At 43.8% G+C, this 22,429-nt stretch overlaps 1 protein-coding gene across 1 annotated transcript in view; it reads left to right on the top strand.

Moving 5' to 3' along the window:
* The window catches only part of LOC124795749 (peptidoglycan-recognition protein SA-like), a 192,916-nt gene that overhangs the window by 165,208 nt on the left and 5,279 nt on the right, over positions 1-22,429 (top strand). Inside the window, exon 3 of the mRNA XM_047259833.1 lies at positions 3,332-3,496. Within this exon, the coding sequence (XP_047115789.1) occupies positions 3,332-3,496 (165 nt within the window). The remainder of the gene's footprint in view (positions 1-3,331; positions 3,497-22,429) is intronic.

A 22,429-nucleotide genomic window follows, 5' to 3' on the forward strand; every position in this document is an offset into this window, starting at 1 on the left:
CTGACACTTAGATCTATACTCGATGTTAACAAATTTCTCTTCTTCAGAAACGATTTCCGTGCCATTGCCAGTCTACATTTTATATCCTCTCTACTTCGACCATCATCAGTTATTTTACTCCCTAAATAGCAAAACTCCTTTACTACTTTAAGTGTCTCATTTCCTAATCTAATCCCCTCAGCATCACCCGATTTAATTTGACTACATTCCATTATCCTCGTTTTGCTTTTGTTGATGTTCATCTTATATCCTCCTTTCAAGACACTGTCCATTCCGTTCAACTGCTCTTCCAAGTCCTTTGCTGTCTCTGACAGAATTACAATGTCATCGGCAAACCTCAAAGTTTTTACTTCTTCTCCATGAATTTTAATACCTACTCCGAATTTTTCTTTTGTTTCCTTTACTGCTTGCTCAATATACAGATTGAATAACATCGGGGAGAGGCTACAACCCTGTCTCACTCCCTTCCCAACCACTGCTTCCCTTTCATGCCCCTCGACTCTTATAACTGCCATCTGGTTTCTGTACAAATTGTAAATAGCTTTTCGCTCCCTGTATTTTACCCCTGCCACCTTCAGAATTTGAAAGAGAGTATTCCAGTTAACGTTGTCAAAAGCTTTCTCTAAGTCTACAAATGCTAGAAAAGTAGGTTTGCCTTTCCTTAATCTTTCTTCTAAGAAAAGTCGTAAGGTTAGTATTGCCTCACGTGTTCCAACATTTCTACGGAATCCAAACTGATCTTCCCCGAGGTCCGCTTCTACCAGTTTTTCCATTCGTCTATAAAGAATTCGCGTTAGTATTTTGCAGCTGTGACTTATTAAACTGATAGTTCGGTAATTTTCACATCTGTCAACACCTGCTTTCTTTGGTATTGGAATTATTATATTCTTCTTGAAGTCTGTGGGTATTTCGCCTGTCTCATACATCTTGCTCACCAGATGGTAGAGTTTTGTCATGACTGGCTCTCCCAAGGCCATCAGTAGTTCTAATGGAATGTTGTCTACTCCAGGGGCCTTGTTTCGACTCAGGTCTTTCAGTGCTCTGTCAAACTCTTCACGCAGTATCTTATCTCCCATTTCATCTTCATCTACATCCTCTTCCATTTCCATAATATTGTCATCAAGTACATCGCCCTTGTATAGACCCTCTATATACTCCTTCCACCTTTCTGCCTTCCCTTCTTTGCTTAGAACTGGGTTGCCATCTGAGCTATTGATATTCATACAAGTGGTTCTCTTCTCTCCAAAGGTCTCTTTAATTTTCCTGTAGGCAGTATCTATCTTACCCCTAGTGAGACAAGCCTCTACATCCGTACATTTGTCCTCTAGCCATCCCTGCTTAGCCATTTTGCACTTTCTGTCGATCTCATTTTTGAGACGTTTGTATTCCCTTTTGCCTGCTTCACTTACTACATTTTTATATTTTCTCCTTTCATCAATTAAATTCAATATTTCTTCTGTTACCCAAGGATTTCTATTAGCCCTCGTCTTTTTACCTACTTGATCCTCTGCTGCCTTCACTACTTCATCCCTCAGAGCTACCCATTCTTGTTCTACTGTATTTCTTTCCCCCATTCCTGTCAATTGTTCCCTTATGCTCTCCCTGAAACTCTGTACAACCTCTGGTTCTTTCAGTTTATCCAGGTCCCATCTCCTTAAATTCCCACCTTTTTGCAGTTTCTTCAGTTTCAATCTGCAGTTCATAACCAATAGATTGTGGTCAGAATCCACATCTGCCCCTGGAAATGTCTTACAATTTAAAACCTGGTTCCTAAATCTCTGTCTTACCATTATATAATCTATCTGATACCTATTAGTATCTCCAGGATTCTTCCAGGTATACAACCTTCTTTTATGATTCTTGAACCAAGTGTTAGCTATGATTAAGTTATGCTCTGTGCAAAATTCTACAAGGCGGCTTCCTCTTTCATTTCTTCCCCCCAATCCATATTCACCTACTATGTTTCCTTCTCTCCCTTTTCCTACTGACGAATTCCAGTCACCCATGACTATTAAATTTTCGTCTCCCTTCACTACCTGAATAATTTCTTTTATCTCGTCATACATTTCATCAATTTCTTCATCATCTGCAGAAGTAGTTGGCATATAAACTTGTGCTACTGTAGTAGGCATGGGCTTTGTGTCTATCTTGGCCACAATAATGCGTTCACTATGCTGTTTGTAGTAGCTAACCCGCACTCCTATTTTTTTATTCATTATTAAACCTACTCCTGCATTACCCCTATTTGATTTTGTATTTATAACCCTGTAATCACCTGACCAAAAGTCTTGTTCCTCCTGCCACCGAACTTCACTAATTCCCACTATATCTAACTTTAACCTATCCATTTCCCTTTTTAAATTTTCTAACCGACCTGCCCGATTAAGGGATCTGACATTCCACGCTCCGATCCGTAGAATGCCAGTTTTCTTTCTCGTGATAACGACGTCCTCTTGAGTAGTCCCCGCCCGGAGATCCGAATGGGGGACTATTTTACCTCCGGAATATTTTACCCAAGAGGACGCCATCATCATTTAATCATACAGTAAAGCTGCATGTCCTCGGGAAAAATTACGGCTGTAGTTTCCCCTTGCTTTCAGCCGTTCGCAGTACCAGCACAGCAAGGCCGTTTTGGTTAATGTTACAGGGCCAGATCAGTCAATCATCCAGACTGTTGCCCCTGCAACTACTGAAAAGGCTGCTGCCCCTCTTCAGGAACCACATGTTTGTCTGGCCTCTCAACAGATACCCCTCCGTTGTGGTTGCACCTACGGTACGGCCATCTGTATCGCTGAGGCACGCAAGCCTCCCCACCAACGGCAAGGTCCATGGTTCATGGGGGAAGTTTTCACTCGATGGAAGATTTGAACCAAGGACCTTTCGTTCCGCAGCTGCTCACGTTACCACGATCAAAAAATTTACTCGCAAGTCGGAAAAAAACGATAAAATAGGGGTCCTTCCTGGATGGTGTACCTTTACAAACACTCCACACAAGCTGCAGCCTTTATTCAGGGCTTTAACACTAGCATTATGACAGTGCTCTAGCTCCATGGGGCAGGAAATAGAAGCTGTCTGCCAACGAGCCCTTTATGCCAACTAACCCCGGTCTCCTCTACTTTAAAAATACTGCGTTTTGATGGTCACATGATCCTAAACAGTGCTATTATTTTCACTTGAAAACTGCCAACGATTAATTTTTCCTGAAATAAAAACGTATGGTGTGGCTGCGGGCCTCCTGCTAGTGCATGTGCTACGCCTCTGACTGGTGTACACCGTTGTGTTATCGCTGTCCAGGGCAGACGGTTGCAGCAGCTGTTTTTTCGTGTTGCAGGCGCGCTGTGTCCGTGGCTGGGCAGCCCCGGAGAGTCCCACTGGAGGCTGCTGCTGTGTGTGGCGAGCGCCGTCGCAGCGGCCGCCACGATCGCCATCCTGGTCGTCATCCTCCGGCGCAGCGACGGCAATGCCGTGGACACCCGCCCTGCTAGACCTCCGCAAAGTCAGTACCTACACTGATATTATCTAAGGACACCGATACCGGCCCCATTTTACTTTCCGGTCGAATCGTACTTTTTGCATCATCTTTAAATAGAGATGGGGCCCCTCCACGCCCGCACCAACGTGGTGACCAAACCAAAAGTTCTACTGTCACCTCCGTAAACATGTCAGTTATCTAGTAAGTGGATCACAGGATGCTGGGCTGTGATGTTGTCCGTGCGTCTGGGTAAGGCTACGCATTAACATGGTCCATCAGGTGACAGATAGTGGACGAAACGCGAGTGAGGGTAGCGATTTGAAGAGCAGAGGTAAAAAGTGCCAAGGCTCGTGCCATGGGAAAAAAGCCTCTGCGACAGTGGGATGGGTAGTAAGAGCAGTAGTGGCTTACTGTATCCCAGTTGCTGCAGCCGCTACATTCCTGGAACAGTCAAGATCGTTATACAGTAGTGGGAGATCGGCCATAGATCATCTCACTGTGTGGGGGATGTGTGGAGCTTGTCTGCATGCAGTGCACGGTCCGGCTTCCCTGCGTGGTGCCAGTTATTCGGCAGTGTATTCCAGCTGGATATCCAGTAATGGCGTCTGATTAACAGGGGCTCACCTGTACCGTTGTGTTTGCGTGTGCTTGGCCATAGATGTTAGGTCCTTGCAACTGTGTCTTTTGGTCTTTTATGTTTCCATCTATGGTTGTGGTCGTAGTTCCCCCGATTCAGAATAAACGGGTTCTGCGAATGTCTGGAGTTTCTGTGTAGTCTTGTGGTGAGTTTGTTGATTACCTCCGTGAGAGTCTCAAGTCTGTATTCCCGGGGAAGGTCCGCGATGCGTGTGTATCGTGGAGCATTGCTTATAATTATGAGTACTTTGCTTTGTATGATCTGCAGACGGCGCAGGCGTGTGGGCGCAACGTATCCCAGACAGGGGTCGAATAAGTGTCATGTACATGGACCTCGACACCCTTCTGTTCGGTGCGCTATGCCTGTTGAGAATAGGGTAGAGCTGTTTGAGCCTCGCGCTAGCTCGGTTGGTCATGTGTTGTATGTGGTCCCCCCAGAGTAATTGCCGGCCCAGCCAGACACCGTGGTATTTGACTTTCTCACGGAAACGTATTAGGCGTGCATGTAGAGTTATTGGTCTGCAGTATCGGTGTTTGCGCAGTTGCTTCGGTCTTCTAGTGAACAGAACGGCTTCGCACTTGTCTACGTTTACTCTAACACGCCATTTCTCCAACCAAGGCTCAGCCACTCTGAGTGCAGTCTTTAACCGTGACGTAATGTTTGATGGTTTCCAATCTTGCGCGAGGATGGCTGTGTCATCCGCGTAGATTGCCATCGTTGTGTTGTGTGTGGTTGGGAGATCGTTTATGTAGAGGTTAAACAGTAGGGGCCCTAGGATGCTTCCCTGGGGTACTCCCGCGTGTATACCGTGTCGTGTTGATTGTTTTCCCTGCACGTCAGTGTTGAAACTCCTGTCTGTGAGATATGAATGTATTAGACTCACCAGCCCGTCGGGGAATCCCGCGTCGCTGAGTTTGCGAACGAGGCCGTTGTGCCATAGACTGTCGAAAGCCTTTTCGATGTCCAGGAACACCGCCCCTGTAGCTTTGTTTATGTTGAAGCCATGTGTTATATGTTCAACGACCCATAAGAGTTGTTGTGTTGTGGAGTGGTGATTCCTGAAGCCGAATTGCTCCGGTCTCAGGATGTCATTTGTTATGCAGTGCCTAGTGATGCGTTTGAGAATCACCTTCTCAACAATCTTACTGAGCGAGCTCAGAAGGCTGATGGGTCGGTAATTTTGTGGGAGGCTGTGGTCTTTCCCCGGCTTCCTGAACATCAGGACCTTGGCCGTCTTCCAAAAGGCGGGGAAGTGTTGGTGTTTTAGTATGGCATTCGTTATGTGTGTTAGGTACTCAGTTGCTTTATCCGTGAACTCCTGGAGGACACGGTTTTGAATGCCATCATGACCAGGGGCTTTTCTAGCAGCGGAATGCATTATAGCCCAGGAGACTTTGGCTGTGCTAGCATGCCGAATGTCGTCGCGCGATGGTTGGGCTAGAATGCGTGTAACCTCTTGGTCAGTAGCAAGTGTGAACACTGGATCTGATGGTACCAGGTTCGGTGTGAATGACGCTGCGAGTGTGCGGACCATTAGTTCTGCTTTCTCTTCCGCTGAGTATGCAGGTCCGTCAGGCCCTTGAAGCGTTGGGGTGTATATTTTCTCCCTGGTGAAGTGTCGGGCTAGTTGCCACACGCCAAGTCGTGCGGTTTCCAGCCCTTCGAGTTTTTGGTTCCACTGTTGTGTTCTATGTGTTTGTATTTTATCGTGTATGATGCCCTGTAGCCTGTTAATGTGTCGTTTGAAGTACTGACGCCTGGTGCGCTGCCATTGTCTCCTGAGGCGATTCCTCATTGAGATTAGGCCCAAGATTTCCTGGGGCAGGCCCACACTGTGTTGTTGTAAGGTGCGATCAGGTATGGTGCCTGCCATTGCGTCCTGGACGGCGTTATTGAGGGTTTCTACTGCCTCGTCAATTTGTGCTGTTTCATTAATTTCGTGTATAGGTGGGATGTGCCTATCGAGCGTTTGCTTGAAGAATGTCCAATTCGCACGCCCGTAGTCCAACATCTTGCGTTGTTCCATGTGCTGCAGTGTTTCCTCAATGTATAGTATTACAGGTTGGTGGTTTGAGGGCAGATCGTTTTCAACGGCAACGTTGAGTGTCGATATAATGCTCTTGATGAGGGCCATGTCTATCACGTCTTGCCTGTGTCCCCTCTGATAGGGAATGTGCGTCGGTTCAGTCGGCGCTAGTATAATGTAGTTTCTGTCTAGTGAATGTTCGTACAGTTTTTTGCCGTTGGGATTTCGTATGCGTGAATTCCATTCTGGGTGTTTTGCGTTCAGATCTCCAGCGACTATTACTCGCGGTGAAATGTTGAGTAGTGTGCTGATATCGCGTGTTGAAATGCCTACAAGGTTGTTGTATACCGATATCAGTGTGGTGTAGGCTCCGTTGAACTTGACTTTGACGGCCGTAGCCTCGATTTTTTCCAGTTCAGGGAGCTCTATGTTTGTGTGCTTAATGTCCTTGTGTATGACGATTGCAGTTCCACCTGCCACGGCGTCGTCCGGTCGGTCGGTACGATAGACGCAGTAGCCAGGAAACTTTAATTGTTTGTGCGGTTTAAGCTTAGTCTCCCTCAGTAGCGCGACAAGGATCCCTTGCGCTCCATGAACGCGGCAAATTCTGCCCTTTTGTTGGGGATCGAGTCTGCATCCCAGAACAGGATCTGTGATAGTGTGTGTGGGTTTGTGTTATGGGCCGGGTGTGGTATATTAGTCATGTAAGAGTGTGAAAGAGTGTTGTTATGGCAGTGTGAATGACAGCCTAGTATTGCCCGGGTTCGGCGCTCATGAGCTGGATGAAGAGTGTAGTGACGGCCATCAGTACCTTGGTAAGGATTCGAACGGTCGTGTGTCGAGAGAATAGTGTTTCCAGTATTCCCCCAGGTGATGTGTTGGTGTTGGGTGTGGCAGCCTGAGGTGCTGTTGTGGAGTTAGTGGCCGCTTGTGCGGGTATTGGTGTGTTGTTAGGAGTGACATTTGTGTGTATGTTTTGTGACAGAGGTTGTGGCGCCTGTGTTACTTCTGTGGTGCGGGGGATGGTAGTGTGGGTTACAGTCTCGATGTCTTGTTGACTGTTTTCCTGTGTGTTATTGGTCTGTTGTTGCTGGGTGGCCTGTTGTGGTGATTTCGTGTTCCCCACCCTGTGTTTACGTGTACGTCTATTCCTCCTCTGGGCTTGGGGTTCTGGGGGTTCTTGTGTGGGTGTGTTTTCATGTATAGCGTGCGTTTCTTCGCAGCACATGACTTCCGGGAGTGGGGTCGTGTTGTTTGGGGGCATAGGTGTTGGTTCCGATGCTTGTTGGTTTTCAGGTGTTGTCTGTGGCTGTTGTGTAGCTGTTGCAGCGGTTATTTCGCGTGTGTGTGAAGGGCGCTGAGGTGCCGGGGCCTGTGCCGTTTCGCCAGGGCGTGCAACCGTGGCAAACGTTACGCCGTTCCTTACTGGGTTCGGCGCTGGCCTTGGGCGTGGGATGTCGTACTGTACCCTGTTCTTGTCTTGCTTACGCTTCAGCGCCTGTTTGTATGCACTGCACTGCCTGAAGTTGGCCGCATGGGGCCCACCGCAGTTGGCACAGCGTCGCTGGTTTGACTGTGTTTGTGTGCAGGTGTTGGATCTGTGACTGCCCTCACATCCGCGGCGACGAGTTGCCAGGCCGCAGCGGAGGGCCGAGTGGCCGAACCGCTGGTAGTTGTTACATTGTTGGGGGACGTTGGGTGGTTCGTAATGTTCTACACGTACGTCCATCCGCAGAAACATATGCTAGTAATGATTGAAGCTTTTTCATTACGTTAACCATCATTTCTCAAACTGGGCAACAGTACGTAATTGTGTAGAGTAGAGAGTCTGCTACTGGAGAGTTAGAACGTGGTGGGATGCGTTGAGTGAAAGCCTCTCCCTGTTGTCTGCTGCCGCTGTCGCAAGATTCTGTAAACAGATGGGTACTTCGGGAATAAAAGTTGGACACGTTAGTAATGGGTGAAGAGGTGGTATGAAACATTTTACTTGCTCTTAAAAATTAATATTACATTCATGACTATTATTTACAAACATCGGTTCACTAGCAAATATGCCGGCCGCAGTGGCCGTGCGGTTCTAGGCGCTACAGTCTGGAACCGCGTGACCGCTATGGTCGCAGGTTCGAATCCTGTCTCGGACATGGATGTGTGTGATGTCCTTAGGTTAGTTAGGTTTAAGTAGTTCTAAGATCTACGGGACTGATGACCTCAGAAGTTAAGTCCCATAGCGCTCAGAGCCATTTTTTCAACTGCTCCCTTTGTGTAGTGCAACCCTGACTTATCAAGGGGAGTCCTACAGTTACAATACCATAACGCAAATCTAGAAATCTGCAGCCAAGACTGTCAAAGAGTCGACGAAGACATTGGTTGAGACCCTCCACTCTGCTCCATACCAAAGGATCCTGATGAACTCTGTAACAATGCTGCAAATTGGAAGCTCCGCTTGCACCCTGTGTGCGAGGCCAGCAGCCTCCACCACTTCCACCAGCAGCCTGCAAGAACTGAGAATGCCATCAGAGCCCGTGCGACAGACGTCGTTGATGTCGACGTGAACCACAACTTACAGACGACTGCATCCTGCAAGCTCGACAGCCGCGGGCAAGGCTGCCTCCACATCTCGAATGGGGCTCCCGGACAGACATAAAGTGTGCACATTGCCTTTCATTCCAGCCCTGAGCGCTATCTTCCGAAAGGACTCCATAATGCAACTAAAGTTGGATCCTACTGAAGAAAGGGCCACGTGTCCACTCAGTGGGCGACCAGGCAAGGCCAGACTGTGAGAGCGGATCAACCGCGTCGGGTACACTAGGAGGTGCCCCAGCAGTAGAGCCTGTGGGCGAAAAAAGCGACACCTGAGGTGTCCCATGCGGTGCGCCATATTCTCCATCACTGCTACACCCCAAGACAGCAGCCTGAAGACTGCTGACCGTAGCCAAAACCACATTTATCCGTTCGTGAACTACAGCCAGTTCCCGCGTCCACACACGGCACACAAACACCCTGCCCATCCTAGAAAGACTAATTGAAAAAGTAAACTATAAAAGCTGACAGACACCCCGATATGCAAGATGTTACCTTCGTGACGTGTCATCAATGGCCACTGATATCTTAATGAACTGCCTGGTTGGCTGTTCAGGAGAAATGACAACTGAGCTGCAGACTAGTCCTTGACAATCATTCCTTATATTTTCTCAGCAGCGAATCATACGATTCGTCGTTGGTTGTTAACACTTTTGTTTTTGTACTCATCTGCCCCAACATACCGCAATGCTGGCAGTGATTTGTATATTTCGATGCTCTCTAATAATAATGGAATTTCGTCTTGTTTTGAACACATTTTCCGTACAGCAGCAGACCTAACCTCCTCGGTCTGCGTAACACGTGAGAGACTGTCAAGGATATTGTCAATACTGCGCACAGGCGGTACAATATTTTCGGGCAGCGCAATATATTTCAAAAGTTTTTGACGTTCTCAAAATCGCTGCACAGCCTGTCAGTCTCACCCTTATAAGTTCAGTACATCTACATCTACATTTATATTCCGCAAGCCACCCAACGGTGTGTGGCGGAGGGCACTTTACGTGCCACTGTAATTACCTCCCTTTCCTGTTCCAGTCGCGTATGGTTCGCGGGAAGAACGACTGTCTGAAAGCCTCCGTGCGCGCTCTAATCTCTCTAATTTTACATTCGTGATCTCCTCGGGAGGTATAAGTAGGGGGAAGCAATATATTCGATACCTCATCCAGAAACGCACCCTCTCGAAACCTGGCAAGCAATCTACACCGCGATGCAGAGCGCCTCTCTTGCAGAGTCTGCCACTTGAGTTTATTAAACATCTCCGTAACGCTATCACGGTTACCAAATAACCCTGTGACGAAACGCGCCGCTCTTCTTTGGATCTTCTCTATCTCCTCCGTCAAACCGATCTGGTACGGATCCCACACTGATGAGCAATTTCTCAAGTATAGGTCGAACGAGTGTTTTGTAAGCCACCTTCTTTGTTGATGGACTACATTTTCTAAGCACTCTCCCAATGAATCTCAACCTGGTACCCGCCTTACCAACAATTAATTTTATATGATCATTCCACTTCAGATCGTTCCGCACGCATACTCTCAGATATTTTACAGAAGTAACTGCTACCAGTGTTTGTTCCGCTATCATATAATCATACAATAAAGGATCCTTCTTTCTATGTATTCGCAATACATTACATTTGACTATGTTAAGGGACAGTTGCCACTCCCTGCACCAAGTGCCTATCCGCTGCAGATCTTCCTGCATTTCGCTACAATTTTCTAATGCTGCAACTTCTCTGTATACTACAGCATCATCCGCGAAAAGCCGCATGGAACTTCCGACACTATCTACTAGGTCATTTATATATATTGTGAAAAGCAATGGTCCCATAACACTCCCCTGTGGCACGCCAGAGGTTACTTTAACTTCTGTAGACGTCTCTCCATTGATAACAACATGCTGTGTTCTGTTTGCTAAAAACTCTTCAATCCAGCCACACAGCTGGTCTGATATTCCGTAGGCTCTTACTTTGTTTATCAGGCGACAGTGCGGAACTGTATCGAACGCCTTCCGGAAGTCAAGAAAAATAGCATCTACCTGGGAGCCTGTATCTAATATTTTCTGGGTCTCATGAACAAATAAAGCGAGTTGGGTCTCACACGATCGCTGTTTCCGGAATCCATGTTGATTCCTACATAGTAGATTCTGGGTTTCCAAAAACGACATGATACTCGAGCAAAAAACATGTTCTAAAATCCCATTGCGCATCAGGAAATTTTGCGCAAGACTACCTTGATTTCCACTTATAAAACGCGAGATTGAACCTCTTAAGCACAAAAACATGCACGAAATTTAAGCAATATATACTACTAAGAAGACAGGAAAGGCTAAATATGAATTCCTAAGGGACCAAACCGCTTAGGTCATCGTTCCCTAGACTTACACACTACTTATGCTAAGAAATCACACACACACCCAAGCCTGAGGGAGGACTCGAACCTCCTGCGGGAGGGGCCGCGCAGTCCGTGACATGACGCCCTAAACCGCACGGCCACTCCGCGCGGCACATGTCTCTGTGGCTTTTCTTAAACAACATCGAGCGAGGTGGCTACGCGGTTAGCACACTGGACTCGCATTCGGGAGGATTCGGTTCAAACCCGCGCCTGGCCATCCTGATTTAGGTTTTCCGTGATTTCCCTTAATCGCTTCAGGCAAATGCCAGATGATTGCTTTGACATGGCACATCTGACTTCCTTCCCCATCCTTATCTAATCCGATGGGTCCGATGACATCGCTGTTTGGTCTCCTCTCGCAAATCAACCATCCAACTATCCTTAAGCACCTCGTAGAGGTCGATAATATTGCGCAAAATTTCCTGATGCGCAATGGTACTGAACTTATAAGGGTGAGACTGACAGGCTGTGCAGCGGTTTTGAGAACGTCAAAAACTTTTTAAATATATTGCGCTGCCCGGAAATATTGTACCGCCTGTGCGCAGTATTGACAATATCCTTGACAGGCTCTCACGCGTTACGCAGGCCAAGGAGGTTAGGTCTGCTGCTGTACGGAAAAGTGTTCAAAACAAGACTAAATTCCATTATTATTAGAGAGCATCGAAATATACAAATCACTGCCAGCATTGCGGTATGTTGGGGCAGATGAGTACAAAAACAAAAGTGTTAACAACCAACGACGAATCGTATGATTCGCTGCTGAGAAAATATAAGGAATGATTGTCAAGGAAGACGTTTTTATAAGCGTTAACTTGGTGGAACACGTCTTTCATTGTATGAGTTTGTCTCTTGGTGATGGTGATATGGTTGTCCGCAGAAATTGTCTGCTGTGAGAAGGGTGGGGTGCAGGGGGGGGGGGGGGGATGGACAAGTGCCTACGTATGGGGACCAACAATGTATGTCGAGAACCATTCCCAGTAATGTAGCAAATTTTGGATCATCAACACACAAAAAGTTATGACACTCTTTCTCACATTTTTAATGGGCTTTCTCATAATTTTGATCTATCGTGCCCTCAACTGCTAGTTTAATAACACTCTATTTTAGGAGTCTGTCACAATTTCAACTACGTTAGAATGTTAGCGAAATGAATATTTGTAAACTCGGCTGTGTTTAGACAAAAGAATCACCTTTTAAAATGGCAACAAAAGATGTTACCTATTACTCGAAATTCGTCACAGTCCTTCATGAATCCACTTCTCCTCAGCTACCTTCTTGGTAGGGCTGACAACTCAAGACCAATCCCGTGGTGTAACGATTGCAGTAGGGTTTTTGTTAGCATTTCGACCTCACTGAGCGTAAATGTCTTGTTTTTGCCACATTACTTTTCACGTAGGCCAATATACTCTCAGTCGGATTTAAATGAGCATGATACGGATGAAGCCTGATTAAATTATGTCTTTTAGCGTTAGCCAGTTCGTCGACATGGCAGTGTGGAGTTTTTGGCTTGTAAGGTACTATAAGTTCCCATAACTCCGCCTTACAAAAGCTAGATTCAACGTTATCCAATACAACATTTATTAGGACCCGAAGCAAAATATCCGATTCCTCCAGCATTGTTGGAGCTTTATCCGTCACAATGGAAGGGTATGGCGTGTTCTCCATTACCACTGTCGAACTCGGAGGAATATTTTGCAGCGGTACATTATCCTTGCAGCCGGTGAATGTGTTCTTGGACGACCACTTTTATTGCGAATCTCGCGTTCAGACGTGCTGCACTGTTATTATTAATGCAAAGCCAACACAAAACATTTGTTCACAATACCTGACTACTGCAAAAAACGTCAACGCCAGAAAATACCACTTTACAATGAGAGCTAAGGAACGAAGGTGCATCTAATGCGTGACATCACTTGGTACTGTTTATCCACAGCATGGCAACAGGGCGCTTTACCAACCGAACTGCTGGCGGGATGGTAGGGAAATCCGGCTCGCCATTGGTGCTACCTGGGCAATGGCGTCACGTCCCCTCCGGTGATCAGAACGTCAAAAGTCGCAATTAATTTTAAACACACTATAGTAACGTGTGGAACTTCACTGATGAACCAAAACATTACGACCACCGACCCAATAGCTGATAGGTCTACTTTTGGCGTGGATAACAGCAGTGACACATTGTGGCACGGAACCAATGAGGCCTTGTTAGGTCGCTGGAGGGAGTTAGCACCACAGCTGCACATACAAGTCCCCTAATCCCCGTAAATTCCGCATAGTGGGCGATGAACTCTCACTCCACGTTCAATCACATCCCAGATGTGTTCGATCAGGTTCAGATCTGGCGAGTTGGGGGGACTAGCACATCAACCGGAACTTGCCACTGTGTTCCTCGAAACACTCTACCACACTCCTGCCCTTGTGACATGGCGCATTATCTTGCTGGAAAATGCCACTACCGTCATGAAGGGGTTACGTGGTCTGCAGCCAGCAAATAATACTCCTTGGCCGTCATGGTGCCTCGAACGACCTCCACTGGACCCATGTATGCCCACGTGAACTTTCCCCAAAGTATAATGGAGCCGCCGCCAGCTTGTCTCCGTACCACAGTACAGGTTTCAAGGATTCACGCCCTCCCACGGCGTCAACGTCCACTGCCGATGGTCACGTGCCCATTTTAGTCGTAGTTGCCGATGTCGTGGTGTTAACAATGGTACATGCATGGGAGGCCCATCGTTTGGAGTGTTTGATGCACTGTTTGTTCAGCACTTAAGTGTGATGTCAGTTCCACTTCTTTTGTCAGCATTTCTACCTCACAGAGAGTAAATTTCTTGTTGTTTTTTGACACATTACTTCTCTCGTAGGCCTATGTAATCTCCGTCAGATTTTAACAGTTTGTCCAGTCTACGACGTCCTATATCTGCAATGATGTGTAGCCGCCCAACCCCATGACGGTTGGACGTGGTTTCACCTTGGTTTCGCCACATGTTGAACACACTCACCACAGCACTCCTCGAACACCCGACAAGTCGTGCAGTTTCCGAAATGCTCTTGCCGAGCCTCCGGGCCATCACAATCTGTCCTCGGTCAAACTCGGATTGATCGCGCGTCTTCCCCCATTCTACACACGGACAGCACGCTCACTGATACTACATGTACCGTGCGTGTGTCTGACTAGCAGACATTCCTCGCCAGGTTCAAATGGTTCAAATGGCTCTGAGCAGTACGGGACTTAACATCTCAGGTCATCAGTCCCCTAGAACTTAGAACTACTTAAACCTAACTAACCTAAGGACATCACACACATCCATGCCCGAGGCAGGATTCGAACCTGCGTCCGTAGCGGTCGCGCGGTTCCAGACTGAAGCGCCTAGAACCGCTCGGCCTCCTCGCCAGGTGACGCTGCTATCGAATGGACGGGCATAAATCGATCGTAGATCGGTGGTCATGATGTTCTGCTGATCATGTACGTTTAGGTGTTCTACCAAAAAACGTTGAAATTTACTTTCCTTAAAAAGCAGAGAGTTCCAGAAAAGATTGAAATTTGACGTAAACAACATTTCTGGAAGTTTCGAGGATTTTTGAGAATTTTGTGACTTTTGTCCAATGAGCTAAAAAGTTCCGCTCCGACAACTGAATGTTGGTGAACTGGGTAGTATTGAGAATTATTACTATTTATTGGCTATTAAAAGTTGCAGTTCCTTAGATACTAGGTCACGAGTTTTATACTTGGGCTGCCTACTGCTGAAAAAATCAGGTATATGCATGTATGCCAATTATGAACAAAATGTGTTTTTCTGTTAGCTGTGTTATGGCGGACTTGGCAGCAGCGTGTATATTATTAAAAGAATAGTATAGGACAGACAGCTTATACGAATTTATTTAGAAGCCACAGACAGACCTATTATAGGGAACCTGCTTTGTAGCGGGAGACGGAACACTTTATGAACATTGCTGACATCTATATTGCAGCCTGTCTTTTAAAACCGCTTTTTCAGGTTGAATCACATTGCGCAATATTATTAACGTCCTCCCTAGACTGCTCAATAACATTGTGCAATACTTTTGTGGTTCGGAACGTTGGACGAAAAAGACGCCGTTGTTGTGATAATTGATGTACTTCGTTGCAGGCAGAAAAAAAAAAGGATAGACGAAAAATTGGTCCAAGGAACGTCAAAGATCACACACGAAAACTGTTGAAACTATTCTTCACTTACATTGCTGCAAAACTCACTGGAATTCTCGTTTCATCAACTACTGACGATCCTTAAATATTACATTATTTCATTTAAGAAAACTGTAGTTGCTCGAATGTCACGGTAGATATGGAAGTTTCGCATATTACTCAGTGGCAAAATACTCTCCTCTTTGCGTGCTATCATTTCCAAACTCTTGTTTTGTTATCGCAGACCGCTTATGAGATGTTAAGTGGAGAAATCAATGTTTCAATTTGGTTTAATCACTGCGCATGCGTTTGTTAAGGAGCCCTTTACATACCTTCCATTTTCTCGACACTGGAGACAGATAGCGATATCCTTCCACATTTAAAGAATAATTCAATATGTTATCTAAATTTCGTGTGCAGCAACGTATGACCTAACACGCACTAAACGCAAACTCGTAGCGACCCCTATTTTTCATTACAAACTTGAACAATTTCTTTCAGTAGTTTACTAACATCGAAATCTCCCTTACCGAAATGACAAGCAATTCATCATGAAGCTGATGAATAAAGCTATAAAAGTGGGCGAGAATCAAATTCCGTTCCTTCAAAATCCGTTGAGAATGATTGCAGATCGACTGGATTGCTACTCATACAGTCATGTGAGCTTGATAAATTCTGTAACTTGGCTTTATTGTCACTTCCTAATACGTTCAGCACACGCTGGCGACTGTGCTTCTCTCCACTTGCTCCGTACTGAACTGTCAACAGTCACAACTAATTTGAAACTCACTATAGAACTGAATTATGGCTCCTCAAGACAAGGGCATGCAACTCTCTCTCCCCTCCATAATGATTGAATGTTGTCTGTTCTGATTGATGGGAACATACTCTGGCCAACAAGCTTTTCACAGATATTTAGGTAATTTCTATACTTGATCAATCTCCAATTCCGAATTTACTTTAAACAGTTTCTAAACTCTGTATTTCCCAAAAAGCAAATTAACTCTAAATAATCTCATTTTTACATGCCTTAAGTGCAGAAGTAAAGATCTTACTCCTAGGATCCTTAAATTAGCTACATTCGTTTACGCATAACAGCCATGAATCTGACTTACTGCTCAGTTACACTACATGATTCACATGCTCATTCATCATTAATTATTAACAGATTTCAAGGTTAATAGATCACATACACGTTTCATTCACTCCCACATTCAATCTGACAGCATAACAAACGAAAATAATAATGTAAAGTTACTGAAAAGAATAATTACTCTTTGAAAACTGATACATTAGGTAATTTTTATTTTTATAAACAGGACACTGTCTAATAAACTATTTAGTGATGAAGTGTTTAATTTAAACTCTACTCTGACACACTTACAAAAATATATTAAAGCTCACTGTCGGCTGCTGCAGGCAACGAATTCCCGCACTTACTCCACATTATCAGTGAGCTGTGCCATTTTGTGTTGGCTCCTCTAGCAGCTTGCTATAATACTGTGCTACAGGGATTTCAATGCGTACCATGACTGCAGGCATGTACCTAAAATTAATTAAGTCACTATATTTTTTCGAAGTGATAATTGTTGTTGTTGTTGTGGTCTTCAGTCCAGAGACTGGTTTGATGCAGCTCTCCATGCTGCTCTGTCCTGTGCAAGCTGCTTCATCTCCAAGTACCAACTGCAACCTACATCCTCCTGAATATGCTTAGTGTATTCATCTCTTGGTCTCCCTCTACGATTTTTACCCTCCAAGTTGCCCTCCAATACTAAATTGGTGATCCCTTGATGCCTCAGAACATGTCCTATCAACCGATCCCTTCTTGTAGTCACGTTGTGCCACAAATTTCTCTTCTGCCCAATTCTATTCAGCACCTCCTCATTAGTTACGTGATCTACCCAACTAATCTTCAGCATTCTTCTGTAACACCACATTTCGAAAGTTTCTATTCTCTTCTAACTATTTATCGTCCATGTTTCACATCCATACATGGCTACACTCCATACAAATACCTCCAGAAAACACTTCCTGACACTTAAATTTACACTCTATGTTAACAAATTTCTCTTCTTCAGAAACGCTTTCCTTGCCATTGCCAGTCTACATTTTATATCCTCTCTACTTCGACCATCATCAGTTATTTTGCTTCACAAATAGCAAAACTCATTTACTACCTAAAGCGTCTCATTTCCTAATCTAATTCCCATAGCATCAACTTATTTAATTCGACTACATTCCAAATCCTCGTTTTGCTTTTGTTGATGTTCATCTTATATTCTCCTTTCAAGACACTGTCCATTCCGTTTAACTGCCCTTACCGGTCCTTTGTTGTCTCTGACAGAATTACGATGTCATCGAGAAACCTCACAGTTTTTATTTTCTCTCCATGGATTTTAATTCCTATTCCAAATTTTTCTTTTGTTTCCTTTACTGCTGCTTCAATATACAGATTGAATAACATTGGGGATAGGCTACAACCCTGTCTCACTCCCTTCCCAACCACTGCTTCTCTTTCATGCCCCTCATTTCGTATAACTGTCATCTGGTTTCTGTACAAGTTGTAAATAGCCTTTCGCTCCCTGTCTTTCGCCACTGCCATCTTCAGAATTTCAAAGAGAGTATTCCGGTCAACATTGTCAAAAGCTTTCTCTAAGTCTACAAATGCTAGGAACGTAGGTTTGCCTTTCATTAATCTATCTTCTAAGATAAGTCATAGGGTCAATATTGCCTCACGTGTTCCAGCATTTCTGCGGAATCCAAACTGATCTTCCCTGAGGTCGGCTTCTACTAGTTTTTTCATTCGTCTGTAAAGAATTCGTATTAGTATGTTGCAGACGTGACTTATGAAACTGATAGTTCGGTAATTTTCACACCTGTCAGCACCTGATTTCTTTGGGATTGGAATTATTATATTCTTCTTGAAGTCTGTATCCAGACTGTTGCACCTGCAACTACTGAAAAAGCTGCTGCCCCTCTTTAGGAACTACACGTTTGTCTGGCTTCTCAACAGATACTCCTCCATTGTGGTTGCACCTGCAGTACGGCTATCTGTATCGCTGAGGCATACAAGCCTCTCCACCAACGGCAGCGTCCATGGTTCATGGGGGGGGGGGGGGGGGGGGGAGGGAGGGAGTGATAATTAAAACTTTAAAATCACCCATTGTATTTTATCCACCAAAACGTTTCAATGTTTTGGGTGTGAATGTCAATAAAATTCCATTAATAATATTCATAACTATATCGAAATGGACCCTAGTATCAGAGCATAAATACTATGACAGTCATTACAACCATGTTTAGTTCAGCATTATTGTAGTCATTCAATTAATTTTTCTTTATCTCACTTATAAGAGCACAAGAATTTAACTACAAACATATTCTATATCTTTGCATGAGTCAGTCCCAGAATGTGTGGGTACAAAAGCATAAGAAATAAAATTATCCCCATGACTTATACGTTATTGTTATCATAGTTATTTATCTCATTTCATGTTATTGTATTAATTAATGTATTAGTAAATGAGAGTATTAGTGACTTTTTAAAATTCTTTTCTTCATTTTCTTTTTATTGGTTTTTAAATATATGTCTAAGAATAATTATTTGTTGTCATGTATGTTAGAAAAATATCTAGTGGCAGGAAGTGTGATTTCTGTCAGTTAAATTTCCTGTCTGTAGTTTTGTAATTTGTTTTCTTTGTGCAAACAAAATATCACATTTTTAATTTTTTATATTTCATGTGTGATACATAACATGGTCACTATGTGAAGCAAAATTGTAACTCGAAATTATAGTATGATTGACTGCATGATGGTTGAGTATCTTGTTAAATACGATTTGGGGCACATGAAGATTGATTCCAGATTGAGGGAGCAGAATGGAATATAACAGCAAAACATTTCACGATGCGTTTCAAATGGCAGCCCACACAGGCTATCAACTTAACTGAACAAGAAATAACAGTTTCTTGGGAATTTAGTTTTGCCATTTGCATTGTTGAGGGGATAGTGACGTCATTTTCTAACATGGGAATCACTCATGTTCTAGTAGCGAATTTTATGCTTTTGTTTCTTCTCAGGCTTTATTTTAATGTTTATTTCGTTTTCATGGTGCATTGCAAAGGCTTCATGACGACGTGTGTATTTTTCTTATGAGTGTCCTTCCACAAAATGTCCATATGTGTGAAAATTTTAAATGATTTAGCTTTTACAGTACTTGGTCGTAGAAATTCTTGCACTATGCTTAAATAGGAACATAAATTGATGAATCCATCTTCATTAAATAATTTTTTTAATATATTGTCAACTGGTCATTCTCAGAACGAATATTTCCTGATCAGCTTCAATTAATTAAAGTATACCTACACACAAAGAGGGAAAGGATGATGATCCTAACAATTACAGACCATTATCCATAGTATCAGGCTTCTCCAAAATATACGAAATGCTCGTGCTCAAAAATCTAACTGCTTACCAGGAAAAGTACAGAGTGGGGACAAATTAAAGTGCCCCAGAGAACAGAGTTCCAGGGTACAAAGAAATGTAGGAGAATAAAGGAAGTACAGTACTAACATGGCCATAGTAGATGTTGAAAGTGACTATCATTCATCTCTTGGCACTTTTGGGTCATGGTCAGCAAATTGCTGAAGTCGGATTGAAGCTAGACTGGGGCATTGCTGCAGTCTCATCCAAAATGTTCTGCTGCAGTTCTTGAAGACTATGAGGGTTGTTAGACTTGAGGGCTCCCCCAACAAAGTAACTGCACACAGACAGATCAGGTGTCATGGGTGGCCAGGGAGGCCGCAAGCAGACTGACCTCTGCTAACAACTCTGTCAGTCGTGAAGATGGTGTTCAAAGGTTTGGCCGGCTGTGTGGGCAGTTGTCTCATCCTATTGATAGTAACTGTAGGACTTTTCCTCCTCCGTTAATGCTGCCACAAATGGTTTCAAAATGTTGGCAGTGAAATGTGCCGAAGTCATTATCTTATGAACGAAGATGGGACCAGTAATGCAACGTGCAGACACTGCACACCAAACCCCAACCCTCTAATCATGCAGTGGTGTTTTGTGGGAGTTAAGCGGATTCTCTGCTGCCCAGAACCTGTGATTCTGTGAGTTGACATAACTACTCAGGTGAAACCAGGCTCCGTCAGACATAAAGAACAGATGTAGGAGCATCTGCTGGTTTTAATGCATGGACAACAGACACTCGGTAGGGATGCAATGCAAGTACAGGTGAAATGTTTGTGTGATATGCCAGTCCCTTGTGACAGGCGTCGGATTGATTTGATAGGACTCTAAAGTATTTTCTTGTGAACTGCAGCCACATTTTGTGGTGTGCAGGCATGTTTCGGAATGTTCTTTGATTTGTTCAAAACAGATCCTGTCTGATCCCTTTTTTAGACTAAGCATTGCATAGCACTCTTTGCTGGCACTTTGACACCAATAAACTTCCCACAATTAACACCCACCGCTCCACTGTGAGTACGATCCACATGGCACTGCTCCACTCACACTGACGCAGCTTGCACTATGATCTAAATCAGTGTGGTTCAAGCGACAGACATACCTGTGGTGTGCACATTACAGGGTGTGCTTAATGCATACGTTCACATCCAATCGTATCCACACCTCCGGGCCACTTTTATTTTCCCCACCCTGTATATTATAGTAATTCCAACACAGCATGGATACCAGAAAGGGAAATAATTGGGAATTCAATTGAATCATTAACAGAATTTATTGCACAGGCCTTGGAGAACAGGATGGTACTGTCTGGAATTTTTCTTGGCTTAGCCAAGGCGTTTGACGCAATTAATCACGCAGTCCAAGGAAAGAATCCAGAGAATTCTGGTATTTGTGGACAAGCAGCCAACTGGATAACATCTTATCTCAGTAACAAGAGATAATATGTAACCATTAACAGAGTGTACAGATAGGAAGTTAGGAGTATTAAGTACGGTGTTCTTCAAGGATTTGTAATGTTACCTATGCTCTTCAGTTTATTTGTAAATCATGTACAAGCATACGAAAATAAAAATGATACTGTATGCAGTTCATGTAACTATACTAAATCTTTCCAATGATTTTGAAGCGCTTGAGAAAAATCCTTTCATATCAGTCAATAATAAAGTACAGTGGCTCATGGAAAGTTAATTATTAATCAGTAAAAACTACGTACATGGTTTTCAAAGCGCGACAAAAAGAACACTACATACATGGTTTTCTGGGTGAAAAAGAACTGGAAGAGGTAATATCAGTTAAGTTTTGCGATATAATGAGCTAAATTGGTAGAGGTAGATAATACTGTTTCCAATTAGCTAAACTCAGTGATATTTGTAATGAAACAACTTGCTCATTGTGCACATCAAGACGTGTCATGGACTTTTTGAACCATCCATGGAATATGAAATTACAGTTAGGGGGAACATAACCATCACAGGAATGGACAGAATATTTGAACTACAGGAAAGACAACCATTTGAATTATGTTGAAATAGAAGCAAAAAGAATCTTATAGAAACTGTTTCAAAGATCTTAATATTCTGACATTTCCATCACTATATATATTAAAGACCAATGTGAGAACATTACAAGATCCTAGAAACTGGAGACTAATGAGGCTGTTCATCCGTTCATCCCCATACAAAGAATGGAAAACAATTTCGGTGCAATTCACATAGACTTCAAATTTTCGAAAAAGGATGTAAATGTTCCGGTAGAAAGTAAATCCAAACACTGCCAAGATACTTACGAAATCTCAAAACGTATGTTTCCAGAAATCCTAAAGAAGATTTTAACAGAAGAAGAGTTCCGTACATGAACAGACTGTGTAGAAAAGATCGTGACGTCAGTGATAAATTTTATATACCACAGTAAGAGAAAACAGAATTAGAAATTATATTAGAAAGTAAACTACATTTAAAACGACTCATTTACAATAAAAGATTTATGTCACAAAATTGTATTTTTAAACTCCAGTGTATGTATTGTAAATGACTGAGCATGATGTAGCATTATGTAAATACTATGCAAGCTATTATATGTATTTACTGTGTAGTCTAGATTATAAGCATAATGACGTTTCCTGTGTTACAAGCACGTAGCTGTACAAAAGGTAGTTTACGGGACCAATAAAAACCACAAACACAAGCACTACGAT

This window comes from Schistocerca piceifrons, chromosome 4, assembly GCF_021461385.2.
Source record: "Schistocerca piceifrons isolate TAMUIC-IGC-003096 chromosome 4, iqSchPice1.1, whole genome shotgun sequence".
NCBI lineage: Eukaryota > Metazoa > Arthropoda > Insecta > Orthoptera > Acrididae > Schistocerca > Schistocerca piceifrons.